This window comes from Bacillus rossius, assembly GCF_032445375.1.
Source record: "Bacillus rossius redtenbacheri isolate Brsri chromosome 4 unlocalized genomic scaffold, Brsri_v3 Brsri_v3_scf4_2, whole genome shotgun sequence".
NCBI classification, from domain to species: domain Eukaryota; kingdom Metazoa; phylum Arthropoda; class Insecta; order Phasmatodea; family Bacillidae; genus Bacillus; species Bacillus rossius.
In genome coordinates this window covers 356,077-377,878 of record NW_026962011.1, presented here as the reverse complement: position 1 = coordinate 377,878, position 21,802 = coordinate 356,077, and the positions used below count along the sequence as shown (strand labels likewise).

The following is a 21,802-nucleotide window of genomic DNA, read 5'->3' as shown; positions in this document are numbered from 1 at the left end:
AAAGTTAATACATAAAGTTCCAGTAATCAACATACTTAATGGGAATGCATAAAAGAAAAAAAAATGTTTCAAACCCCAATACTTACAGTTGCCCAGGTGTTTATTACATACAGACCTCAATAAGAACACCCGGGTAAATCATCAAGAGGAACTGCCAGTACTTCACTGTCTCCATCTACTTGCTGTGTCGTAACTAGGGCCAATGAAAAATGGTAAATAAAACAGGCCCATTTCGGTGAATAAAAAGAGTTATTTCGGTGCAAAATTTCGGTGAAAAAAAAATTGTTTAGTTAGAAAAAATAACTATTTCGTCATTATAATTTTATACACATGTATATGTTTGATGGAATAATTGCTTTATTTGGTCAAATTTTATCAAAAACATTGTTTTGAAGTACATGCACATCTAAAATTTAGCACGCTGCATTTGTAATTAAAATTCTCAAGATTACATACAAAAAAAATCGGAAACTGATCAGAAACGTTAGTGTCTCAAGTCCATTTTGACTATCTCTGAAAATCAGCTATTATATATTTCCTGCAAACTAGTCCCCACCAAAACACTGTACTTATTCAACATTACAGAGTATTGTTTTTTTTATTTGTTTACGTTTTTCACCGCCTCAACTGCGTGTGCGGTATTTGTTCATGTATATGTTGGCACTCTTGGCCGGCATTTATTTTCGTGCATTGCCGTGACAACTACGAAAATAAATAGTCGCCTCGGCTAGGACGCCCATATACAACAATTAGCATTTTGACAGTTATGATTTGATTGGCTAATATGGAAGTGACGCTATTTTTCTGGACTGCGTTTGGCCGATTCAGAGAAAGGAACAAAGATTGAGTTAAGGCCTATCGACGATTGCGTCACAAGACGCATTTGCGGTCGGCAAAATAATGTAATTTTTGCCGTTTTATGGCCTATTAGTACGTCTCGTAGGAACGTATGCGACGGCGGAGACTGAGTAGGCGTACGTCTGGATGTAATAATTTTCATTCGTGAAATATATGGTTCTAGAGTAACTTGACGCTTAGTTCCAGTGCGATGCTCGAAATTTACAGTGTTTTTCACACGTGTATTTTATTTTTCAATCGACTTGCACATTACAGAACTTGCACATCATGATGCCTTTTTCTTTACTGAACACGTAAAATCCTTTGTCGTCATATTCTTTAGCTCTTTCGAAAACACAACTTTCGGCATTTTATATGTTTATCCAGTGACCATGGTAATATGACCAAAATGACACAAAAACTTTAACGGAAAACGATCATAGATGCGGAAGAGAGACATATTGCATCCACTCGGAAATAAAGAACTTAAACTCGACAGACACACACTCGTGAAAACAAAATCATAGAACATTTCGACACTCGTAACTACCAACGCCATCTGTGATTTGTCCACCAGTAGCTAAGTGATAATGTTTATTGCTACACTCTACTCTATGGGTGCTAGAGAAAAACAAAAGCAAAGATGGCGTCTCACATATAACCTCTTGGAATAATAAACGTTTTGTGCAGGTTCCAGAATGTTTCAACGTGATTTTTCGCGATAAAAAAGGTTAATTTGGCGCGAATATCGCGATTTCGTCATATTTCGTGAAAAACTACGGATTTCGCGCATCACAGCAAATTTCGTTAAAACGAAATGCAGTATATTAACGTCTTATCACTACCAAGTAAGGTTATTTGTATTACACTTCATGTGCAAGTGATTTTTTTTAAATTTCGCGATTTCGTCATTAACGAAATTTGACTACCCCTAGTCGTAACCTCAAATTCTTCGCTGTCACTGTCTTCACTTGAACTATCCTCGCCGAGGTGGATGATGAGTGGAGGAATGGTGCAGCTGTCTATGTGGACTTCTCTCTCCCAGTCTGCTTGAATTAGCTTCTCCACGTGATCCACACACCTCGCCCATCTAAAAAAATTAATGTATACAGTAAAACCTCTATATAAATGACCTGTTTATAGCAAAAACCACTCTATAACAAAATATGTTTGTTTCTGTCAAAACGGCATAGTAAACAATGCATGGCATGCTCTTTATTACATACAATTTTGAACTCACTCCACAAGAAACTATTTTTAAACACAACAAAACTCATTTAATGTGTTTTCCTCAACTATCAAAGCTATTATTTAATACTTGAAGTAACATGTTTTGTTTTATGTTATCTGAAAAAAAAAAATTATAGTGGTTTATTCAAGATATAATAAAGCTGTAAATATTTTCTATGTTATCAATAAAGGCTTAGAATGCATATGATAAAATATTTATTTCATAAGTTTTGTGTTTGTTTTTGGTTAAAATTTGTCCCAGACAAAAACAGTGAGATATAGCGAAAATTTAATTTTTTGAATAGTTTTGATGATTTACTGTATATGTATTTCACTATAATAACATAACTTTTGAAAATACTAATGTGCAAGAACTACATGTGTAAATACCTATTCAAGTTCGCTAGATGAAAATATTCAAAATTCTCTACGTTGAAATTTTATCTGAATATTGAAATCTGCCTACAGCACTGAACCCACCATAACTTTAAAGTCATTGACACAAGATTAAGCATAACAGAAAGTAATATCACAATTACTAATAAATACAAAACTATTTATGGAAATGAAACAATTGCAAATGGACTGCAATTACAAAAAAAAAAAAAACCTTGCAAATAAGTCACCACTGTTAGATCTAGAAACTACACAGATATGTATGAATCACATGGGAATAAAATTACAAACACAAACACAAACACGAACACAAACACATACATGCAACACATTTTCAAAACGACAACTACACAAATTCAAACCACTTATTTTTACCAATTGTTTTAAAACTGTATTACTGGTATATGAATATACACAAAATGATAATCACACTATACACACACTAGCACACAAAGTTATCAAAAGGAATGGTAGGACCAGGCTGCTAGGCAACAATACTTACGTATTATGTAAAAATGTATGGTAAGGGTTTTGCTGAAGCTTGAGGAATGTTCTACAGGAAAATAAAACAATTTCTACTTCAAAAGGAATACCCCATTGGTCATGCAACATGAAAATACCTCTCTGGTGTGGAAGCATCAAGAGCCTCTTTCCAGATGGCTGCAACTGCATCATTGTCAAATCTCTTGGCCCGCCCCACGTTACTATTGTAATGGTGTTTACATTGAGCCCAAACTAGTTCGATTGCATTATAGTGGCAGTGATAGGGTGGGAGTCGTAGAATTTCGTGGCCATAGTTACGAGCCAACTCGTCTACCTCATATCTGAAAAGTGTGTTAGAACAAGGCGTTTACGTAATTTTTTGCAACTATCTCACTTTTAAAGAAATGCTGTAAAAAAAACGAATAATATACCGTATTCGGGGCTTGTTTTGTTTAGCTATTCTCAGCAGCTCCACTTTCAACAAATTATTTTCATGTTTTATCTCATTCTTCTCCAGCCACGCGATCAGTGCATCCTTGGTCCAGTTCGTTGTAGGTGTTTTCTCAACCTACGTTATGCCAACATTTAACTAAATACTCAAGTAGCTGATAAGAATTCATGGCAGTAGAACCCTGTTACAATTTTACTGCTTATAAAGTTTTCCTGCCTATAATGTATTATTTTTCAAGTCCAATATTTTCCCTATAAGGACAATGTATTTAATTCCTGGATATAATGTTTCACAAATTATGCGTTTCGTGCTTGTAATGTTCACTTCATAAAATTTTAGAAGACGAAAAAAATTAAAAGCCTTTGTCTATACTGTCTATGTATATGTGTATGTTAGCAGTTAACTGCCTGTTGACACCCTTGGAAAACAAATAAATTCATAAATTTTTAGCCATTCTGTGTGTTTTCAAATGTATTCACTTAAACCACATGTTCAAGTGGCAAAAGAACTGGACTTAAGCATTTCCACTGTAAACACTGTCGTGAATTATGACAATTATACAGAAATGAGACAATTTTACAGCAATGAGACAATGTGTAAGTAAAGACAAAACAGATAGAAGCTGGAAGCACCATGATGTTAAAGAAAAATTGTTTTTGGCTTGCTACAAGCAAATTGGAGCATCAAATATATCTTTATGCAGCTTGTTGAGTCCATTGGCAATAAATCCACACTAAAAAGTACTAAATTGAATTTCCTGCTTATGTTTTTTTTTCTTGTAGCCCCTTAAAAACAAATTATAACAGGGTTCTACTGTACTTATGCAAAGCAAACATGTGTTTTGGCATATTGTCGTAATGAATTTCTAAATTTAACAAAGCATGTTAGTTTAGTGACTAGAAATTTTTTTGAAAATATTATTTTAATTTATTAAGTAGGGCAACAGAGCATTCATAAAGTGGGTCCTTTTACCAAACAAGTAATTATGTCATTTTCAAATGCTATTTGCAATAAAAAATTTTTATTTGGTATTTCAAACCCTCTACTAAATTAGTTTGCACTACGATGTAATTCATTCAATTACATATGATATATATATATATATATATATATATATATATATATATATATATATATATATATATATATATATATATATATATATCTGTGTGTGTATATGTGTAATCAATTTCAGCTCAAACATTATAGTTTATAAAAATGTAGTGTAGGCATACTATTAAGATAACAATTATTGCTGGCAAAATGTATTAGTCTCGAATATTCGTACTTATACACAATAATAAACACATGTAAATTTTTCACATTACAATTTGAGCAATAAAAAGACACTGCTTTACCATTGCACATACCTGGGTGCTGTGATATGAAGCATTGTCCTTTATGATGACACTGGGTTCCTCAAGATGCACCAACATGTCTTCAAACCACATCAAGAATGTTTCCCCATTCATCTCGCCATGGTAGTCTGCAGTCTTCTGACCAGAAACAAAAAGTAATCCTGCTCCTGGCACAAAGCCAGTGTGCCCTCCAGCATTAACAACAATAAACCTTTTACCATCTCCAACAGTACGTCTCTTCGCAGATTGTAGACTCTTGTCCTGCCATGACTTTGATACAGTTCCTGAAAAATATATGAAATGGAAATGAAATACTTTGTATTGGACCACAGAACAAATTTTCAAATAAATTAATGCCTTGCCTCTCTGGAAAATCCATGTTTCATCAACAAATATGAAATTGGCACCTCTTTCTTTTTCTTCTTTATACTTTCTCAAGAAATCTATTCGCTGCAATACTATGTTTTCATTCTCTATCAAAGCTTTTCGTCCATCAACAGTTGTCCATGAAAATCCCATCTTCTTTAACAATTTATGAAGACTTGATCTTCCACCATAATAATCTATTTGTCTTTCCCTGATTTCTTTCAAAATGGTGTCAACTGTAACATTCAAACCTGTAAATTTATTGCATACATTAACAATACATGAAATAACAGAGGTACACAAAACTAAGCGAAACCACAACCCCGTAGAAGATAATTTAAGTGCACAATTTACATTTATTAAATAGTTTTAATAAACTTACATTTCAAAAATACTTTTAAATTAATTTAAATTTTGTAGTTTGCTTAGAGGAATTCTACATTGCAGTATTTTTGTCTGCAATGATATGACGATTATATTGCGCGTTTGTATTGAAGTTGTGTAAAACATTAGTATTTCAGCATTCAATTTAGCAATCAATAAGTTACAAGCTCTACACTGTGTTATAGGTAAATGTTTTGTATCGTGTATCCCATGTGATCCCTAGATCTTTATGCATGAACCTGTACATCCTATTGATCGTGTGGTGCATGCTTTTTTTCATTTATTCAGATCAAAGATCCTGAACATAATCAAATATTGTGGTATAGCAAGAATAATTATCATAAGTTTAATAAAACATATATATTTTCATTATTATTCAACTTTAAATCATAACTCATTACTACATCACAGGTTTTTAGTTTTGGTTTTGTACAGGATTTTTAAACGTAATAAATTAGAAAAGCAAGCATCATCAATCACAGGATCAATATTTGCAGGATCATGCGATCAGGATCAATGTATCGAATCGGATACGCGATACTAAACTTTTACTGTTTTATAACCTTCTGTTACTTCATACACTAACACACAGTTTGTCTGGCTAAGTTGTGTTTTCATATGATACTTCATTACAATGAAGTAGGCCTATTGTTTATAAAATAACAATACCCCTATATTTTCTAAAGGGTTAGGCGGGGCATGACACTATTTTGCAATAGAATATATATTGTACTGGACCCTGCCACACAGTACAATTTAGCCAATTAAGTATCCCAATTTTTTTTTAATAACCATGCTTGCTTAGACCACAACTCACTAATTTGTAACCAATTACTGCTACAGCGCACAACTGGATATTATTGATACTGGAAATAGTCATTATTTAACCTTCTGATACATCATAAAAGTTGAGGTTATTTAATATGTATACTGTGTATAACGATATAAACATTACTTGTAGTTTTAGAATGTAACAATTTTCTTTCTATCTTTAACCTAACCTTAAAAGGACGTGTACCTATTTCATATGTTGCACAATATTCTATATATCAATACCATATCAATAAAGAAACCTAACAAACCACCCAAAAATGTTAAGTATTTTTAAAGGACAGATGATATCGGGAAAAAAACTGAACCGGTCAATCTGCATATGGATATATGAAATGAATACAATTAAGTAGGGCCTACCCCAGTGATATTGAAACTACTCTTCAGTATCAAATTTTTACCTTCAGCGTACATCCTGTAAATTGCATTCCTGATTGCATTTACTGTGAAATCGTCGACTGTGTCAAGTGACTTTCCTTCCTGTGGCCTTTTTTTCCTCTTTTTTCCTGGTGTTGAAACTTCTTCAATGTCTTTCTTGTAGTACCTAACCAAAAAAAAAAAACATTTGTCATAACACTTTTCCGGGGACCCGTTCACAATACGCAGTTAGGCAGTGTTCCAAATATGGCATTTTGTCACAAATATTTGCTTTGTGGTCACTAAATGGAAACATGACAGACTTTGTCCACGAAATTAATGAAGTGTTTTTTTATTTTTTTTTGTGATCTCCCAAACAGATGAAAAACTAATTAAATGCAAATTATAAAATCACTCCCTTATGTTATAGTTAAACCTATCATAAAGTTTATAAACATCGTTATAAACAAACGTGTATCACACCCATAAAAATACTTGAAAGTGCCTATATTGTTATTGTTAGGACCTGAGTAGGCCTAATATGATTTTAGGTTAACTTTTCAACAGAGACGCCACATGGCGGTGTTGTCTCACACCAAAAAATATAAATTGGAAATAAAACACAAAAAACCTCGTGAGTTAAAACACAGGCCGACAATACTTAGGACACAGTCGATATTTTTTTTACGTGCATGAAAACGAAAAAAGCCTACTTACTTGAGAACAGTTGACTTTGCGATGTTGAGAAGAAACGCGGTCGTCTGCGTAACGTCACATTTCTTCAAGTCGCCTTTCCTAATTAAAACATATAAGTTCTGAGCGACGTTAATGATGTCCATCTGACGCTGCGAAGAAGTAGCTTTCCCCATCCCGGAACCAATTACCATTACAGCAATCACAAGAACCACACAAAATATCAAAACGAAAACAAATTCCATCATTACAATAGTAGATAATAAATAATATAACAAAGTTAAAATACACAATATTAACACAAAATCCTGAAACACAAACTGTACGTTATTTCACGGTCAGTAATATATTAAAACACACTGCAATATGGCGTAAAGAGTGCAGACTGCAGACAAACGGCTGAAAGAGAAAACAAACAAGTGACTATTAACATTATTAATGCGCGACCACGGTTTCGGCACGTAATATTTTTTTACCGTTAACATAACGTTTTTATTTCACCAGAGATTTAAAAAAATGTTCAAACTTAACAAATACCCAAACAAATTCTTAAATACACGCGGAAAGTCAAAAAATATATATTTTGGCTATGGAACTATTTCGTTCTAATCATTGCCAACACACCACTTCTCTCACTGTTTCATTTACACACATGCGAGATCATTAATATTAATAATATTGTACATAGATAGTTACTTTTTTTGTAAAATTTTATTTAACATCATTATACGGTAATTTAGTGTTAATGCATGTTTAATATGCATATGATGGAAAGTATTTTTGCAAACGAACCAAACATGCTGCATCCTGGTGTGTTTTTTCAAAGGTTCGTTTAAAAAAGTAGGAGGTTACCGTGGATGGACTATATCACTTATTTCCTATTAAATACACTAAAATTTTACCTATGACTTATCCCAAATTACTCATAACAACACAAACTTTATTACAATTAAAACTAACTGCAGTTTGTAACACTACATTTATTCTCTTATTTCTGATTTATATATTTTTTAGTATTTTTGTGTTTCTTAAAATTTTGAAATTTAAATAAGGGCTATCCCAACATCTGCGACCAAATTTTACCATTAGGAAAACAGGTTTGAAAAGGAAAGCCAAATTAATTAACTACAGTTTTATTTATTAGCTAATATTTACACTATTAATTAAATTAAAACACTTTAAATGACTGTCTATAAATAATCACTCTTTCATTCAGTTCTTAATTTACTTTCCCCACTGGAGCTTGCTCGACAGAGACTCTTCCTACTGCTCGTCTTACTGGGCTCCACCATCCCAACACACTGCCTCGCACTACCACTATCCTCGCACTCTAGCCAGTCCGTGGATAGCTTGTCAGACTGGTCTTTTCATGTAATACTCTTGATGGCTTTGGTTCAAAATTTGACATCTTCATGGTGTGGGGTAATGCAAAACGTGTTCAGCTGTATCAAATTTTTCATTGTGTTGATTAGTCTCCATGGTGTTTTTTTTTAATCTTTATAGCTAGAAAGGTTAAAACTGGAACGAAGGTTCACAATATATGACTGCTTCTCATAGCTGCTTTCAAGTGGTACCACGTGACATGTTTAGAGCAATCTATAGTTTCATAATATATGAAGGAGGATGAAGGAATGTTTTGCATTGGTTTGCCTAAAAGCAAGATGTTGGGGTTTGTAGTAGGTATTGTCATGATGTCAGCATAGATGTGAGATTGCTACCAAAACACCATTTACATTTGTGTGACATACGTGTGTTGCAGCCCTTGGCCAGAGGAGGGACTGGAATTCTCAACTCTGTGGTGCCGCTCAGTGAGTGCGAGCTGCTGCGAGTGGAAGTTCCAGTTGCGGGACTTCCCCCAGCCGCTACTCGACATAGGTCACATGCACATCTGGGGTCGCCTGGTGGGGGCAGAACAAGAGGCCATGAGGCGAGGTACTGCAATCCCTTTTGCACTTCATGTCATGTCATACTACCAGAGTTCCAGCTGCGGGACTTCCCCAAGCCGCTACTCGACATAGGTCACATGCACATCTGGGGGCTCCTGGTGGGGGCAGAACAAGAGCCCATGCAGCGAGGTACTGCAATCCCTTTTGCAACTCATGTCACATCCATCATACTATCAGAGTTCCAGTTACGGGACATCCCCCAGCCGCTACTTGACATAGGTACATGCACATCTGGGGGCGCCTGGTGGGGGCAGAACAAGAGTCCATGCTGCGAGGTACTGCAACCCCTTTTGCAACTCATGTCACGTCATACTACCAGAGTTCCAGCTGCGGGACTTTCCCAAGCCGCTACTCGACATAGGTCACATTAACATCTGGGGGCTCCTGGTGGGGGTAAGTAGGGGCAGTAGGCTGTTTCTGGATCAATGTAAACATTGAAAGATGTAAACATTGCGCCAGAACCAACTTGGGGGCCGCCATCTTGTTTCATGGGGGCCGCCATTGTTGTTGACTAGAGCTGGGCCGATCACCTATTTTGCCGATCATGCCGATGCCGATCATCTGCTGCCGATCTTGCCGATCATCTGAGCCGATTAGAGCCTTTCAAGTACCTCTGATTACACGTTGCTTTTGACGGATCACTATAAACGGTGAAATATTCCCAGACAAAACTACTTTTCATTGACATGATTACTTATAAATCACCACACACACACACACACAATTAATTGTCTTAAAATGTAATAAGGTCAAACCAAATCTTTACCTAATCACAACTCCGTCATTCTGTGATCCGTGTGTGCCGGTAGACGTCAGCGATGATAATTTTATTGCCCTTCCTTCCCCCCAGTGCCGCCAACAAACTTTCAATAATTCCCTATTGTAAGTTAATTTGTGAATACGAAATACAGTTGAACCTCGTTAATTTGTGATGGTCGGGACCAAGATAATCACGGATTACCGAATTTCACGGACTAGCGATTATAAGCCCGGAAGGTCTTGTCAAGCTTCTCAGACACCAGCGTGCAGCTGGGTTAAGGCCAAGGTCATGTGACGTAACATCTCCCGAGGCTTACTGCGCATTGGCAGCAGATGGATAAAAATAGTAAACTCCCCATTATTCGTGTTAATTGGGACCCGCCGATGCCTGGATAATTGAATTTCTGTAAAAAAAATAATAATAATAAAACCGGATGATCCGTTCACGGTAAGGGCCGTCTTCGAATTAGTGTCTCGGCTTAAAAAAATAGGGCACTGCCTAGCCATTAGTTCACAGTCATTTACAACAGCCGAGCCGAAGAGAGAAAGATAAGATCGTGCTGACCTTGTACACATAAATTTTGGGTAGCCCCCCACCCCTCTTCGACCAGCCGAATGCCAGCCAGACACGTCACTCGCCAGACGTCTGCCGTGCGTTTGTGAGCGGAAAGTAACTCAGCAGCACGTGAAACAACATTCAAACAAACGGGAGACGGGAAGCAGAAGTCAGGACATCCCCCTCAAGTTTAAAGAGTGACAAATGTGACAGCTGAAAGAGGGGCGACACAAAGGGTCGGTACAAACAGCGTTGCAGAGTTTGACGGCCCACGCGATAACTTGCTGTGTTTGCCGGCCGCCGACCCGCGTGACGTAAATTTTAAGCGCTGACAATGTTAGCCTCTCTTTTTTTTTTCTGCACTTTTAAATCGTCCCGGATTATCCGATACCCGAATTAGCACGTCACGGATTAACGAGGTTCTACTGTACCACTAAATAGGGAACAAAACTCTTCATCAACCAGGTTTTTATACAAACGAAAACTAAGCTCTATTTTCAGCTAAACAGGGTAAGAAAATTAATTTCGCTAAACAAAACTTTCAATAAGCCATATTTAGCGAGAAAAAACTAAATAGATGAATTCCCGAAGAGTTAGTTGTTTACTAACCACGAGACTACTAGCGCCATTAATCCGTACGAATTCCGTCGTGCGACGCGCGTCATATAACCAACCTAAACAACAGTCGCCATTCGCCATTGCGGTAATATTAACCGTAAATGGTAAACAAATACATAGTTTTCGGTTCGTAAATGATAAATAACTTTGCAAATATTATAATGGAAAATTATTTTACCAAATGTACCATAAATATATGTGGAAATTGATACTTAGGTATGTAACTGTTCAATGTTTATAAAACTTACGCTATTTGTTTACTTTATTGGTATATTTTTTTCGTGTGTAGTTAGTTTTAAATTATTAAATCCTATTATTTTTCGATGGATAATTGAATATTCTTCCCGAAAAGTACCGTAAACAAACATGGAAAGTTGTTAGGTATAGGTAATTATTCAATGTTATAAGTTTGCAGTAGGAGACCAATGATCGGCTCAAATATTGGCTACGTTTTGCCGATCATTATGATCGGCAAAATTAACAAAATCGGCCGATTATTACGATCGGAGATCGGCATCGGCCCAGCTCTATTGTTGACATACGTCATCGTAGTTCAACCTTTGGTTACCAGAGCGCGCCACCGTAGCCGCCACTGGGGCCGCCATATTGTTTACGTCTACTGGAGGCCGCCATCTTAGTTCAACCTTTGGTTACCGGAGCGCGCCACCGTCGCTCCGAAGGCAGGAATTGGATACAAAAAAAGATGGGCGGTGTGGGGATTCGATCCGTGGGACGCAAACAACGTCGAGGTTAGAAGGCAGACACCTTAACCACTACACCACGAGATCAGATGGGAAGTATAGAATTAAATAAGGAATATATGCTTAAAAGGCGCCATACTGCCATGTTTAATTTCCAAAAACAAATATGCTTAAATAAATTACCGCCATGTTAAATTTTCCAAAAAGAAAAAGAATGCTTAAATAAATTACCGCCATGTTTAAATTTTGAAAAGTATGCTTAAATAAAATACCGCGATGTTTAATTTTTAAAAAAGTATGTTTAAAACAAACGCCGCCATACTAACTATGTCTAAAACATTTGCAGCTATGCTTAAATATCCAGTATGCTTAAAATCCCTGCCATACTAGCTATGACTAAATACAAATACCTGGGAGCAACATAACCTCAAAAAACCCGCGCACAGAGAGCGACATCTAGGTGTTGTCGGCTGGGGCGTCACGCACACAATGCGCAATAATATTCCCACATCATATTATCTAATATATAAAATTCTCGTGTCACAGTTTTCGTTGCCATACTCCTCCGAAACGGCTTGACCGATTTTGATGAAATTTTTTGTGCTTATCCGGTATCTATGAGAATCGGCCAACATCTATTTTTCATCCCCCTAAATGTTAGGGGTAGTCCACCCCTAAATTTTTTTTTTAATTTTTGGAGAAAATTTTTTATTTTATTTTTTTTATAATGTGGCATTAAAAAATACACACAACCCTAAATTTTCACCCTTCTACCCCCAACCCCTAATTTTTAATAGAATTTTATATTTTTCAACCCCGGTCGATAGCTGATCAATTAACACTTGATCAACCTTCCCCGCCTACAGCGAGCTCATTACCTGGATTAACACATAGACCACATATTAATATGAAATTCCATCCCTAAGGGAGTGAAAAAGTGATAATTTCATTTTATAACAGAAAAAATCATAGGTCATAGACATACAAATAGTGAGGGAGTGTCATTTCTTTATGTCTGCCACACGATCATACACATAGTAAGGTCTGGCAAATTCATATTTTTCTCCTTGGTGAGACCAGCCCGCTTAGTGGAGCTCGCAGCGGCTAGCAAAATAAAGGCGCTCATAACCGTTTTGTTCTTAACTTCGTCAATAGATAGAGTTAGTTGCCTTGAATTTTAAACACACCATCGTTTGATGCGTTTGTCATGTCTTTAATTTTCGTTTGTTTGTGCCGTATGCGTTCCTATACCATTCATCCAATTGCGATGAAATTTTGGTGAGTTGTAATGCGCATGCCCGTGAAGGTTTCTGAGACGGTATAACTATTTTGCAATAGTTGGAGCACAAATAGTTTAAAAAATGTGTTTATTTCATATTATATAGCGGTAATTCGTCTGTTTTTGTTGTATAAGTGCACACTAATGACATAATTTATTTAAATATAAAAGAGAGTCAGAGATAGAGTGATATATATATAGAGTGAGATAGAGAGAGACAGAGAGATAAGTTGAGAAAGAGCGAGGTATACAGAATGAAATGGGTTAGATAAAGAGATATATAGATGTATATAGCTATATAGAGTTTTATATATAGAAGAGATAGAGATAGTGTGAGGTATATATGTAAATATGTAGATATAATGAGATAAATAGCGATAGAGAGATGCATAGATATATAAAGATGTAGATAGAGATAAATATATGTTTAGAGAGATGGATAGATGATTTGTATATATGTAACTACTTCAAACATATTACAAAACATAGCTGAATGAGGCATTGCAATGCATGTCGAGCATTAGCTAGATAATTGAATCTTTCCTATATTTGTAATCTCTTATTTTTAAGCTTTTTTCTATATTACTTTATAGAGTCTAGATTACATACAGACCAGGTAAATAACTATAAACTGGCAGAGCAACGTCTGTCGGGATCTGAAAGCGATATAAATTATTTTGCACACTTGACATTCAAATTAAGAAGACAATTACTAACTACATCTGATTTCGAAAAAGGTACCCTTCATCATGTATTCAGCCCGGGCAACGCCGGGTACTGCAGCTATAAATTCCCTAGAAATAATTTATATGGCAAAACAACGTTTGCCGGGTCAGCTAGTCTAATATATAAAATTCTCGTGTCACAGTTTTCGTTGCCATACTCCTCCGAAACGGCTTGACCGATTTTGATGAAATTTTTTGTGCTTATCCGGTATCTATGAGAATCGGCCAACATCTATTTTTCATCCCCCTTAATGTTAGGGGTAGTCCACACCTAAATTTTTTTTTTATTTCCAGTTTTTGGTAGGAAATCACCATGGCAACGACTGTTGCTTTGTTGATGCTTCATTCGTCTCTATGGCAACGGCTATTTCATTGTTAGTGCAGTCCTCATCACCGTTGAAATTTTGCAAGTACTTTAAATATCAAAAATTGCCCTTTTATTTTCAAGTATATATATTTTACAGACTTGAAACTTCACAGTAATGTTCCTTATGTTACGCAGGATGACATTTTCCGAAAATTAGATCCCATAGCATAGGTGGTTAAAACCAGGCAACAGTGGGTACTTTGTCTGCATGAGAACAGTATTTTGCATTGTTCATGCCTTCTGTGTCTCCATGGCAACAGGCATCGCGCGGCAGTGGCGTACCCACAACGAGGGGCATGTATTATGAGCGGCGCAAGAGTGATCTGCCTGTAGACTGCCGTAGCGAAGTACGGGTACATCAGTTTTATGTTGCGTGCACGAGTCGGGAAACCATCAGTACATTATACAGCATTGTAATAAATTTTCACGGAATTTTTTATTATTTACCATTACTGTAAATGGGAGATGTAGCATAATTCTTTTTCCATTAGTATAGCCGTGCGAAGCCGGGTCGGGCAGCTAGTATATATTTAAAATAAAATAAACGTTGTACAAACGCCGTGTAGTAATTGGCTCTCTGCCAGTGTGTTAAGTAATAAGCATTGTTAGGACCCCTACGGTGCAGCGAGTAATGTTAGCAGTTGTCCGAAGCTCTAAAATCAAAATTAAAACATAGGACCCCTACAATACAGCGTGTAACACGTAGCGTTAAGTAATATACATATTTAAAATAAAAACAGCATGGAGTGGGTGAAGACCCAGAGAATTATGTTTGCACCGGCCCCGCCCGGCTGCTGCACGATCGCCAGAAACAAATTACATAAGTTACCTCGGTGCTCAGTTATACAAAAAAAACCATGTATGCATATAGGAATAGTTAAAAATAATAAAAACAGTACTAGCTGTCCAAATAGCGTGAAGCACAGTAAAAGGTGTTCAGCGACATGTTAGCAAATAAGCATACATAAAATGAAAGACCTTAGTGTAAGAAATACTCACCGGAATGCAACCCACCCACCCCGGCGACATGTAATGATAAACAAATAATTAAAAATGCAGAAAAAAGACATATTAATAATAGTAACGCTATGTAAGCCGTGTAGAGTGCAACCCGCCTACCCGACAGCTTTTAACAATAAGTAAATTTATAAAATATATTTAAGCGGGAGCGTTAGAATAACACGTCTGTACGCCGTGTAAGCACTCGGAAGACTGTTGACGGTAGCCAGCGAGAAGTGAAAGTTGTTTTTAACACTGGCCCGCTGCGCTCTATAGTATCTTGCAGTAGAGTCACGGAACTCGCCTAAGCATGGAACACAATTAAAAACGTACAGCCCAGTGATACATGAAGGTAATCAACCACCTAATGTATGAGCACACTATAACTGTGACAAAAAATACCATAAATCAAGTGTAAATAACAATACAAATAGGTATTAATAAACCAACTAAAACATACCATTTAAAACATAACAAAAACATCCAAAATGCTATAGCAGGCACTCACAAACACAATCAAGAACGCAATACAGTGTAATGCAGATAAAATCGCCAATCACAGATAGTAAAACCTCAGCAGCGAAAACTCCCATGAAATAATATAACACACTTCACAAAACAACTCGCTTATTGAGACAGCATGATGCAAAGAGTAAAAATCATTCTTATCCCTATAAGGCAATAGGAAAAAATAAATAAACATGGAATTCGAAAGACGGGCATCACCGCGAGAAAACAACCATAAGACGTAATAAAATAGTGTTACCCTAAAATAAACAAGCAAAACCATCGACAGCATACCACACCATAAAATAAATGCAAGAAAGGTAATAAAAATACTAATTCAGTAACACATTGAGGTAATAACGGGTAAGGACGGAAACCTCTATATCCCCCCAAAAAAAATTATACCACTAGGCTAAACACAACCCATAAGTAAATCACAATAGAGCCCCCCACAGAAAGCCAATAAACCAAAACCAGAAATTAAAAAAGATCTATCTACGAGAACAATATTAGAAAACTACCACACTCTCAAAACAGCATATACACCACACCAAATGGCATGGCGCGAGAAATGACATCACAAATAAATATCAATAACCATAAATACCTACATCTTCAAAATATGTTATTAAGCAACCGAAACATAAGAAATGTCTAGCGCATACACAACAGGAAAGAACAACCAGAACACCAAACCCATGAACACTGCAAGGAAAGAACCGAAACCAAGACCTGTCGACTGAGAGGCCAGCACCCTCCCAACCTCACAGCACCACACCAACTGAAGGAACAAGCTATGTCTCTACAAGAATTAACGAAGCGCTCATGCGATACGAAAATAGAGAACGTAAACCCTGTCAAACGAAGACACAAAAATAAAAAGCTAGCGGAACAAACCAAAGCGCACACAAGACCTCGCGAATGCGCAAACAAACGGCACAACACCAGAGACAAAACATGCTATTCCTTTATTAAAAAAATTTAACGCACGTACGAGTCTTTAGTGCTAGCCCAACTACTATACATTCATTAATAAATAAAATCCCTTATAGTATTATGTGTAGGCATACTGTACTATAGTCATTAAATAAGAAGTACAAAGCGATATATCCACAATACATAATTAAATAAAAAAATATAGTAAAAAAAGTGTATGTATAGCGCATGCTTATAGCCATTTAATAATTTATATAAGTAAAACGTGTTATACCCATACCTTATTAAACTAAATATCTGCAGGATTAAGCTCTTATAGTCATTAAACCAGATACTTTGTAGGAATATAAACATAAGTTGTTTCTAAATAAAACGGTCTGTGTAATACAAATGCATATAGGTAGATCATCAGCTCTGACTAATACCGTATTTACTCGCATATAGGTCGCGTCAATATTACCAGATTTGATGGGAAAAAAATGAAGTGCGACCTATATGTGAAGAAATTATTTTTTAAATTTTTGAGGAATTTTTTTTTGCAATACAGTAGAATCCCGCCGATACGACCCTCCTCTGATGCGTCCATTCCGTTTATACGACCGTTTTTTGAGAAACTGTGAAAAAATTTGAGCAGAGAAGGTTGAAAATTTGAGTAAAATCAGCTGAGAAACAAGTCTGTTACACTTAGTTGGGTGCTATGTGTTCACGTTTATCTTGGCGAGAACTGTATTGTAAGCAGGCAGGCATACAAAAGACGGCTAAAAATAGATACCACCCCTCTAGACTGTCCACGCGGCAGTGTCTAGCCGAGCTCGGCGCGTCCACTATCGCACGAAAAGCCGTCTCAGCTGTCATGTTATCTTACCCGCCCGCACGAAAAGCCACTGTGGTAGCTTCTGCGAGAGCACAAGAAACACGTGACGCTTACCTCTCCCATCCCCTGCTAATTCTTCAAGGCTCATCCCTCCCAGAGCCACAAACCATGTAAAAATACCCTCCCCTCCTTTACCAACTAACATTTCAACACATTTCCTCCCTTATTTCAACCTTCTGTGTGAGAAACTGTCAGCATCCTCCTCCCCTCCCACACGGCGTGCGACAAAAGCCAGGTTGTATACTCCATTCTCGGTAAAATAAATATTTTTATGGGCTTATACGACTGTTCTTCGCCGTTAATAAATACTTTATAAGTTTAAGTTATTATGATACAATTTGTTTATGAGTCACACAGCAGTTTCTGCTGAAAAATCACTAATACCTCAAATTTTATTGAATAGAAAAATTTAGCAGGGCCGAAAATATATTTATTTTACTGCTAAGTTACTTTTCCATCTGCATTCGAACGTGTTTTTTTTTTTTTTTACGCTGTGAAGGGTCGTGGAAAAGATAATTGCTTGAGCTGTCAAAATAAACATTGCTGATGGCAAGGGCGGGAGCGCATCCTGTCGGTCTGTCGCTGTAATTATCTACTCTAAAAACCTGTCACAGCATTTCAGGATAGCATTGTTCCTATATCTTTCGTTTATTGCCAAATGTTTTCTACCTGATCCACACAAGATCCTTCGCCACGTTTTGAACGAAAATAACAACCAGCCAGCTAGCATAGCCGAACTCGCGTCGTGAATTCACTTAGCGTGAGTATTTATCGGAACCCATAATGAAATCTGCTGTAGATATAAAAAATCATAGCAGGCCTTTTTTATTCGTAATTAAATTTATTACAACTTTTATTCTGTGCATTTTTTTCAATACAAAGCACTGTTTTCGAGTTATAGTCTATAATTAAGAGATTTTAAGCAGTCAGGAATCTAACTTGACTTCAATTTTCTATATTCGGTTATTACGAGTACTTGTTGTTAAAACAATTTATCACGCCATTATCAGCTCTCGTAGTAGCGTAGTTTTACAGTACCCTTTAACTCTTTCGTGCACGCGCGCCGACCGTTCGGGTCATTAAATTACCGGTGCGATCTATATGGGGGGAATCTTAAATACCAAATTCAAGACCTCAAATTATGGGTGCGATCTATATGCGATGGCGACCTATATGCGAGTAAATACGGTATGTCCTTATTAAAGCGCTTCATATAAGAAATACGAGTGCTAGTTCCCGGCTATAAACATAGCATGTTATTCTAATAATAAAATAAACTATGTATCATTGCAAGTATAAAGACCGCAATATACTGCTAACTCATTTGAAATAGTCATACCATCGTTAATAAATAATGATACTATTTATTTATACAAAAAGAATATTAACAGCTATCCATACATCCCTTTCGCCCATGACATATACATAGAGTGTGTGTGTGTGTGGTGTTCTAAATATGGAGTTTTGACCCCCCATAAAAGAATATTACATGAGTCATGTTGTACAGTGAGAATGCTTATAAGATTATTGATTGTTAACTTTCCTATGTATATATAAGGCTGGATAAAAAACAATCTCTATATAGTGGTAGATGAATAATCAGAGCTATGTATACCAACTATAGCCTTCATACTAGTAAATAATAATTAAGAATATATTGGGGTGAAAAAAAAAAGATCTGTTAAAAACGAACCTATATAACTACAGTAGAATCTTGTTATAGCGAGCACGGTAATAGCGAGAACACGGCTATAACGTGGTATTTTTGAGGAATTTACGGCGTGATCGCTTGAAGCGCGCTTTTGTTATTTGTCTGCTTTATCTCCACCCCTCTCGCACGCCACTAGACATCTTGCCGTTGACGCCTGTCACATTCTTCAGCCTTGCAGTCGCCACCTAAGTGCATGGCTTTAAAAATAGAATCCCATCCTTTCTTTCTTTTATCAAACTTCCGTTAGTTATCTGTGCCGTCTGCCGTGTGTAGACAAAGTTTGAGATTGGAACAGAAACAACGTAAGAAAGTATTTTTTACAAATTAGAAATTTTTTTTTGGTTTTTATAATCGCGTATTTTCACGTTATTTTATTGTTATCTTAAAAGAGATAATATTAAAAAGCCGCTCTAATGAGATTTAATTGTTTCTTGGTTAACAAAAACTATTAATTATCAAATATTGTTAATTGTTTATATTCTATTTATTATTATTTACGCGACGGCATACTGTACGCGTACTCAATACGACTGGATTCGTTGCTGCAACATAACATAGCATGTTATGCGGTATCAGAAGTAACGAGAAACGTAACGATAGTAACGAGTACTAATTGTTATAGTAATGAATACATACGGGTACACATTTTTTCGTTACTTTTACACCTCTAGTAGGCACTACCGTATTTATTTACGAATCGCTAGGAGAGTAACTTTTGTTTCGGTCAGTTGTTGGGGTATCTGTCCGGGAAAGGGGTGGTGATGGTTTGAGTTTAATCCCAAATTTATTTTCTAAAAAAGTTGACAGGTTACTTTAAATGAAAAAAAGTATAGTTTTCCAGCGACTATTTCGTTTGAGGCGTACGTGCGTTGCCGCAGCCGCACTCATGCTTTTTTGTAAGGAATTAAATCGTCGCGCTACACTAGCACCACCTTTTAACAACATCCCGAACCAACACGGCCGCCAGCAGACAGCCTGTGTCGACACTAGATAGCAGGACAATGCTGCGTCGGCCGCGGGCTGAGATGCTATACTTACGTGGCGTGGTAGGGTATTCTGGTTATTTTGACGCAATCGGTGATCGCATCCGTACTTATGGGGTATCGTTTTAAAGAGAATTCACAAATCTGCTCACAGAAATTAAGATTTCGTTAATATAACCTGTTATTTTCCAATTATACAGGTTTAAACACAATTTTTATGCTATTTTCAGTTAATTTAATTTTTGGGGGCCAAAATTTGTCCAATTCGGTTATAGCGAGGACACGGTTATAGCGAGGATCAAACCCGGAACCATGACACCTCGCTATAACGGGACTCTAGTGTACATCCCAATAAGCATAGTTCCAAGGCATTAATAACAAAACGTAAAAATAAAAGGTTACTGGTTTAGTTTTAAATAAGAATGTATATTCTACTACTATGCATTCCAGTAAGCATTGGAAGCACTATAATCCCATTCTGACGAAACCTGAATAGAACACACCAGTAATGTTTGTGAAATAACACACAAGGAGATTCATATTATATTAATAACCACTTAGCCAAAATTGTTTACAGAATAACAGACATAGCAATTCCATGCCTCAAATACTGCTTCGCTTCGACGATGGTCCAGAACACAAAAATTATTTCTGCCTCCCAGAGACTTGCCACAGTCACCTCAGCGGACCTTGTTAGGTCACTAGTAGTAACTTTCACTAAGCCGGAGGCCAGACGGAAATAAGTATTGTTAGTACACACACGCATCGTCCTCCGAACACAAGCTTCCAGCTGTAATGCTGGATAAAATAATATATTAAAATATACAAAACAAGGATGCCTTGCAAACTATCAGCTACGCCAACCATGCCTTTAAACCATATATCGTGAATGACGAAGCCCGACAACGACTTTCAAGTGACAAGGCGTAAAGAAGAAGAAAAATAATATTTACATGAAAGTAAACATGTATCCAAGTATATGTATGGTGTACGAATACTCTTTGCCCACCAGACTCAAAACTATATACGACCTACTAGTGCTAACCCTTTATTGCCAGACACATAAAATAACCAATTATAACTATATAAAATATCTTTACATTAAATTAAAAAAAAATAAATATAGTGTCAGGAGAATACTAAAAATAAGTATCGAAGTAACTGAAGCGTTTACACAAACAAAACGGAATATTTCTCATCATAAACATACCTTGAAATTTACCCCCACATAGACATGTGCTTATATTCGTTAATATTACCATAATATAGTTATTAGTAATAGAAAACCATAAATAACAAGTCAACTCGAAAAAACCGAACAACGCCTACAGACATAATAGAAATATGCAACCTACATCGAAACAACCAAAAGATGCCCAACCCAAGATGCAAACCCAGACACTTCATAAACTCACAGAGATAGCCAGGAGAAATTACATTCCATATACAACCATG

General features: G+C 36.4%; 2 protein-coding genes across 5 annotated transcripts in view; one reads left to right on the top strand and one right to left on the bottom strand.

Moving 5' to 3' along the window:
- LOC134541952 (protein hobbit) overlaps positions 1-21,802 on the top strand; it is a 440,842-nt gene that overhangs the window by 145,852 nt on the left and 273,188 nt on the right. For all 4 annotated transcript variants that reach the window (XM_063385710.1, XM_063385709.1, XM_063385711.1 and 1 more), the window contains one exon: positions 9,146-9,318. In XM_063385710.1, coding sequence (XP_063241780.1) covers positions 9,146-9,318 — 173 coding nt within the window. The remainder of the gene's footprint in view (positions 1-9,145; positions 9,319-21,802) is intronic.
- LOC134541953 (uncharacterized) lies at positions 1,777-8,100 on the bottom strand. Its single transcript, XM_063385713.1, has 4 exons — positions 6,738-8,100; positions 5,118-5,372; positions 4,768-5,039; positions 1,777-1,927 (listed from the first exon to the last, which is right to left on the bottom strand). The coding sequence occupies exons 1-4, from the start codon at positions 6,748-6,750 to the stop codon at positions 1,814-1,816; spliced, it is 654 nt and encodes a 217-aa protein (XP_063241783.1). The 5' UTR covers positions 6,751-8,100; the 3' UTR covers positions 1,777-1,813.

Coding starts and splice junctions, on each gene's coding strand:
- LOC134541953 (XM_063385713.1), bottom strand. Junction 5,040..5,117: donor AACATGGATTTTCCAGAGAG/GCAAGGCATTAA, acceptor TATATTTTTCAG/GAACTGTATCAAAGTCATGG. Junction 1,928..4,767: donor CTTCATATCACAGCACCCAG/GTATGTGCAATG, acceptor TAATTTTTTTAG/ATGGGCGAGGTGTGTGGATC.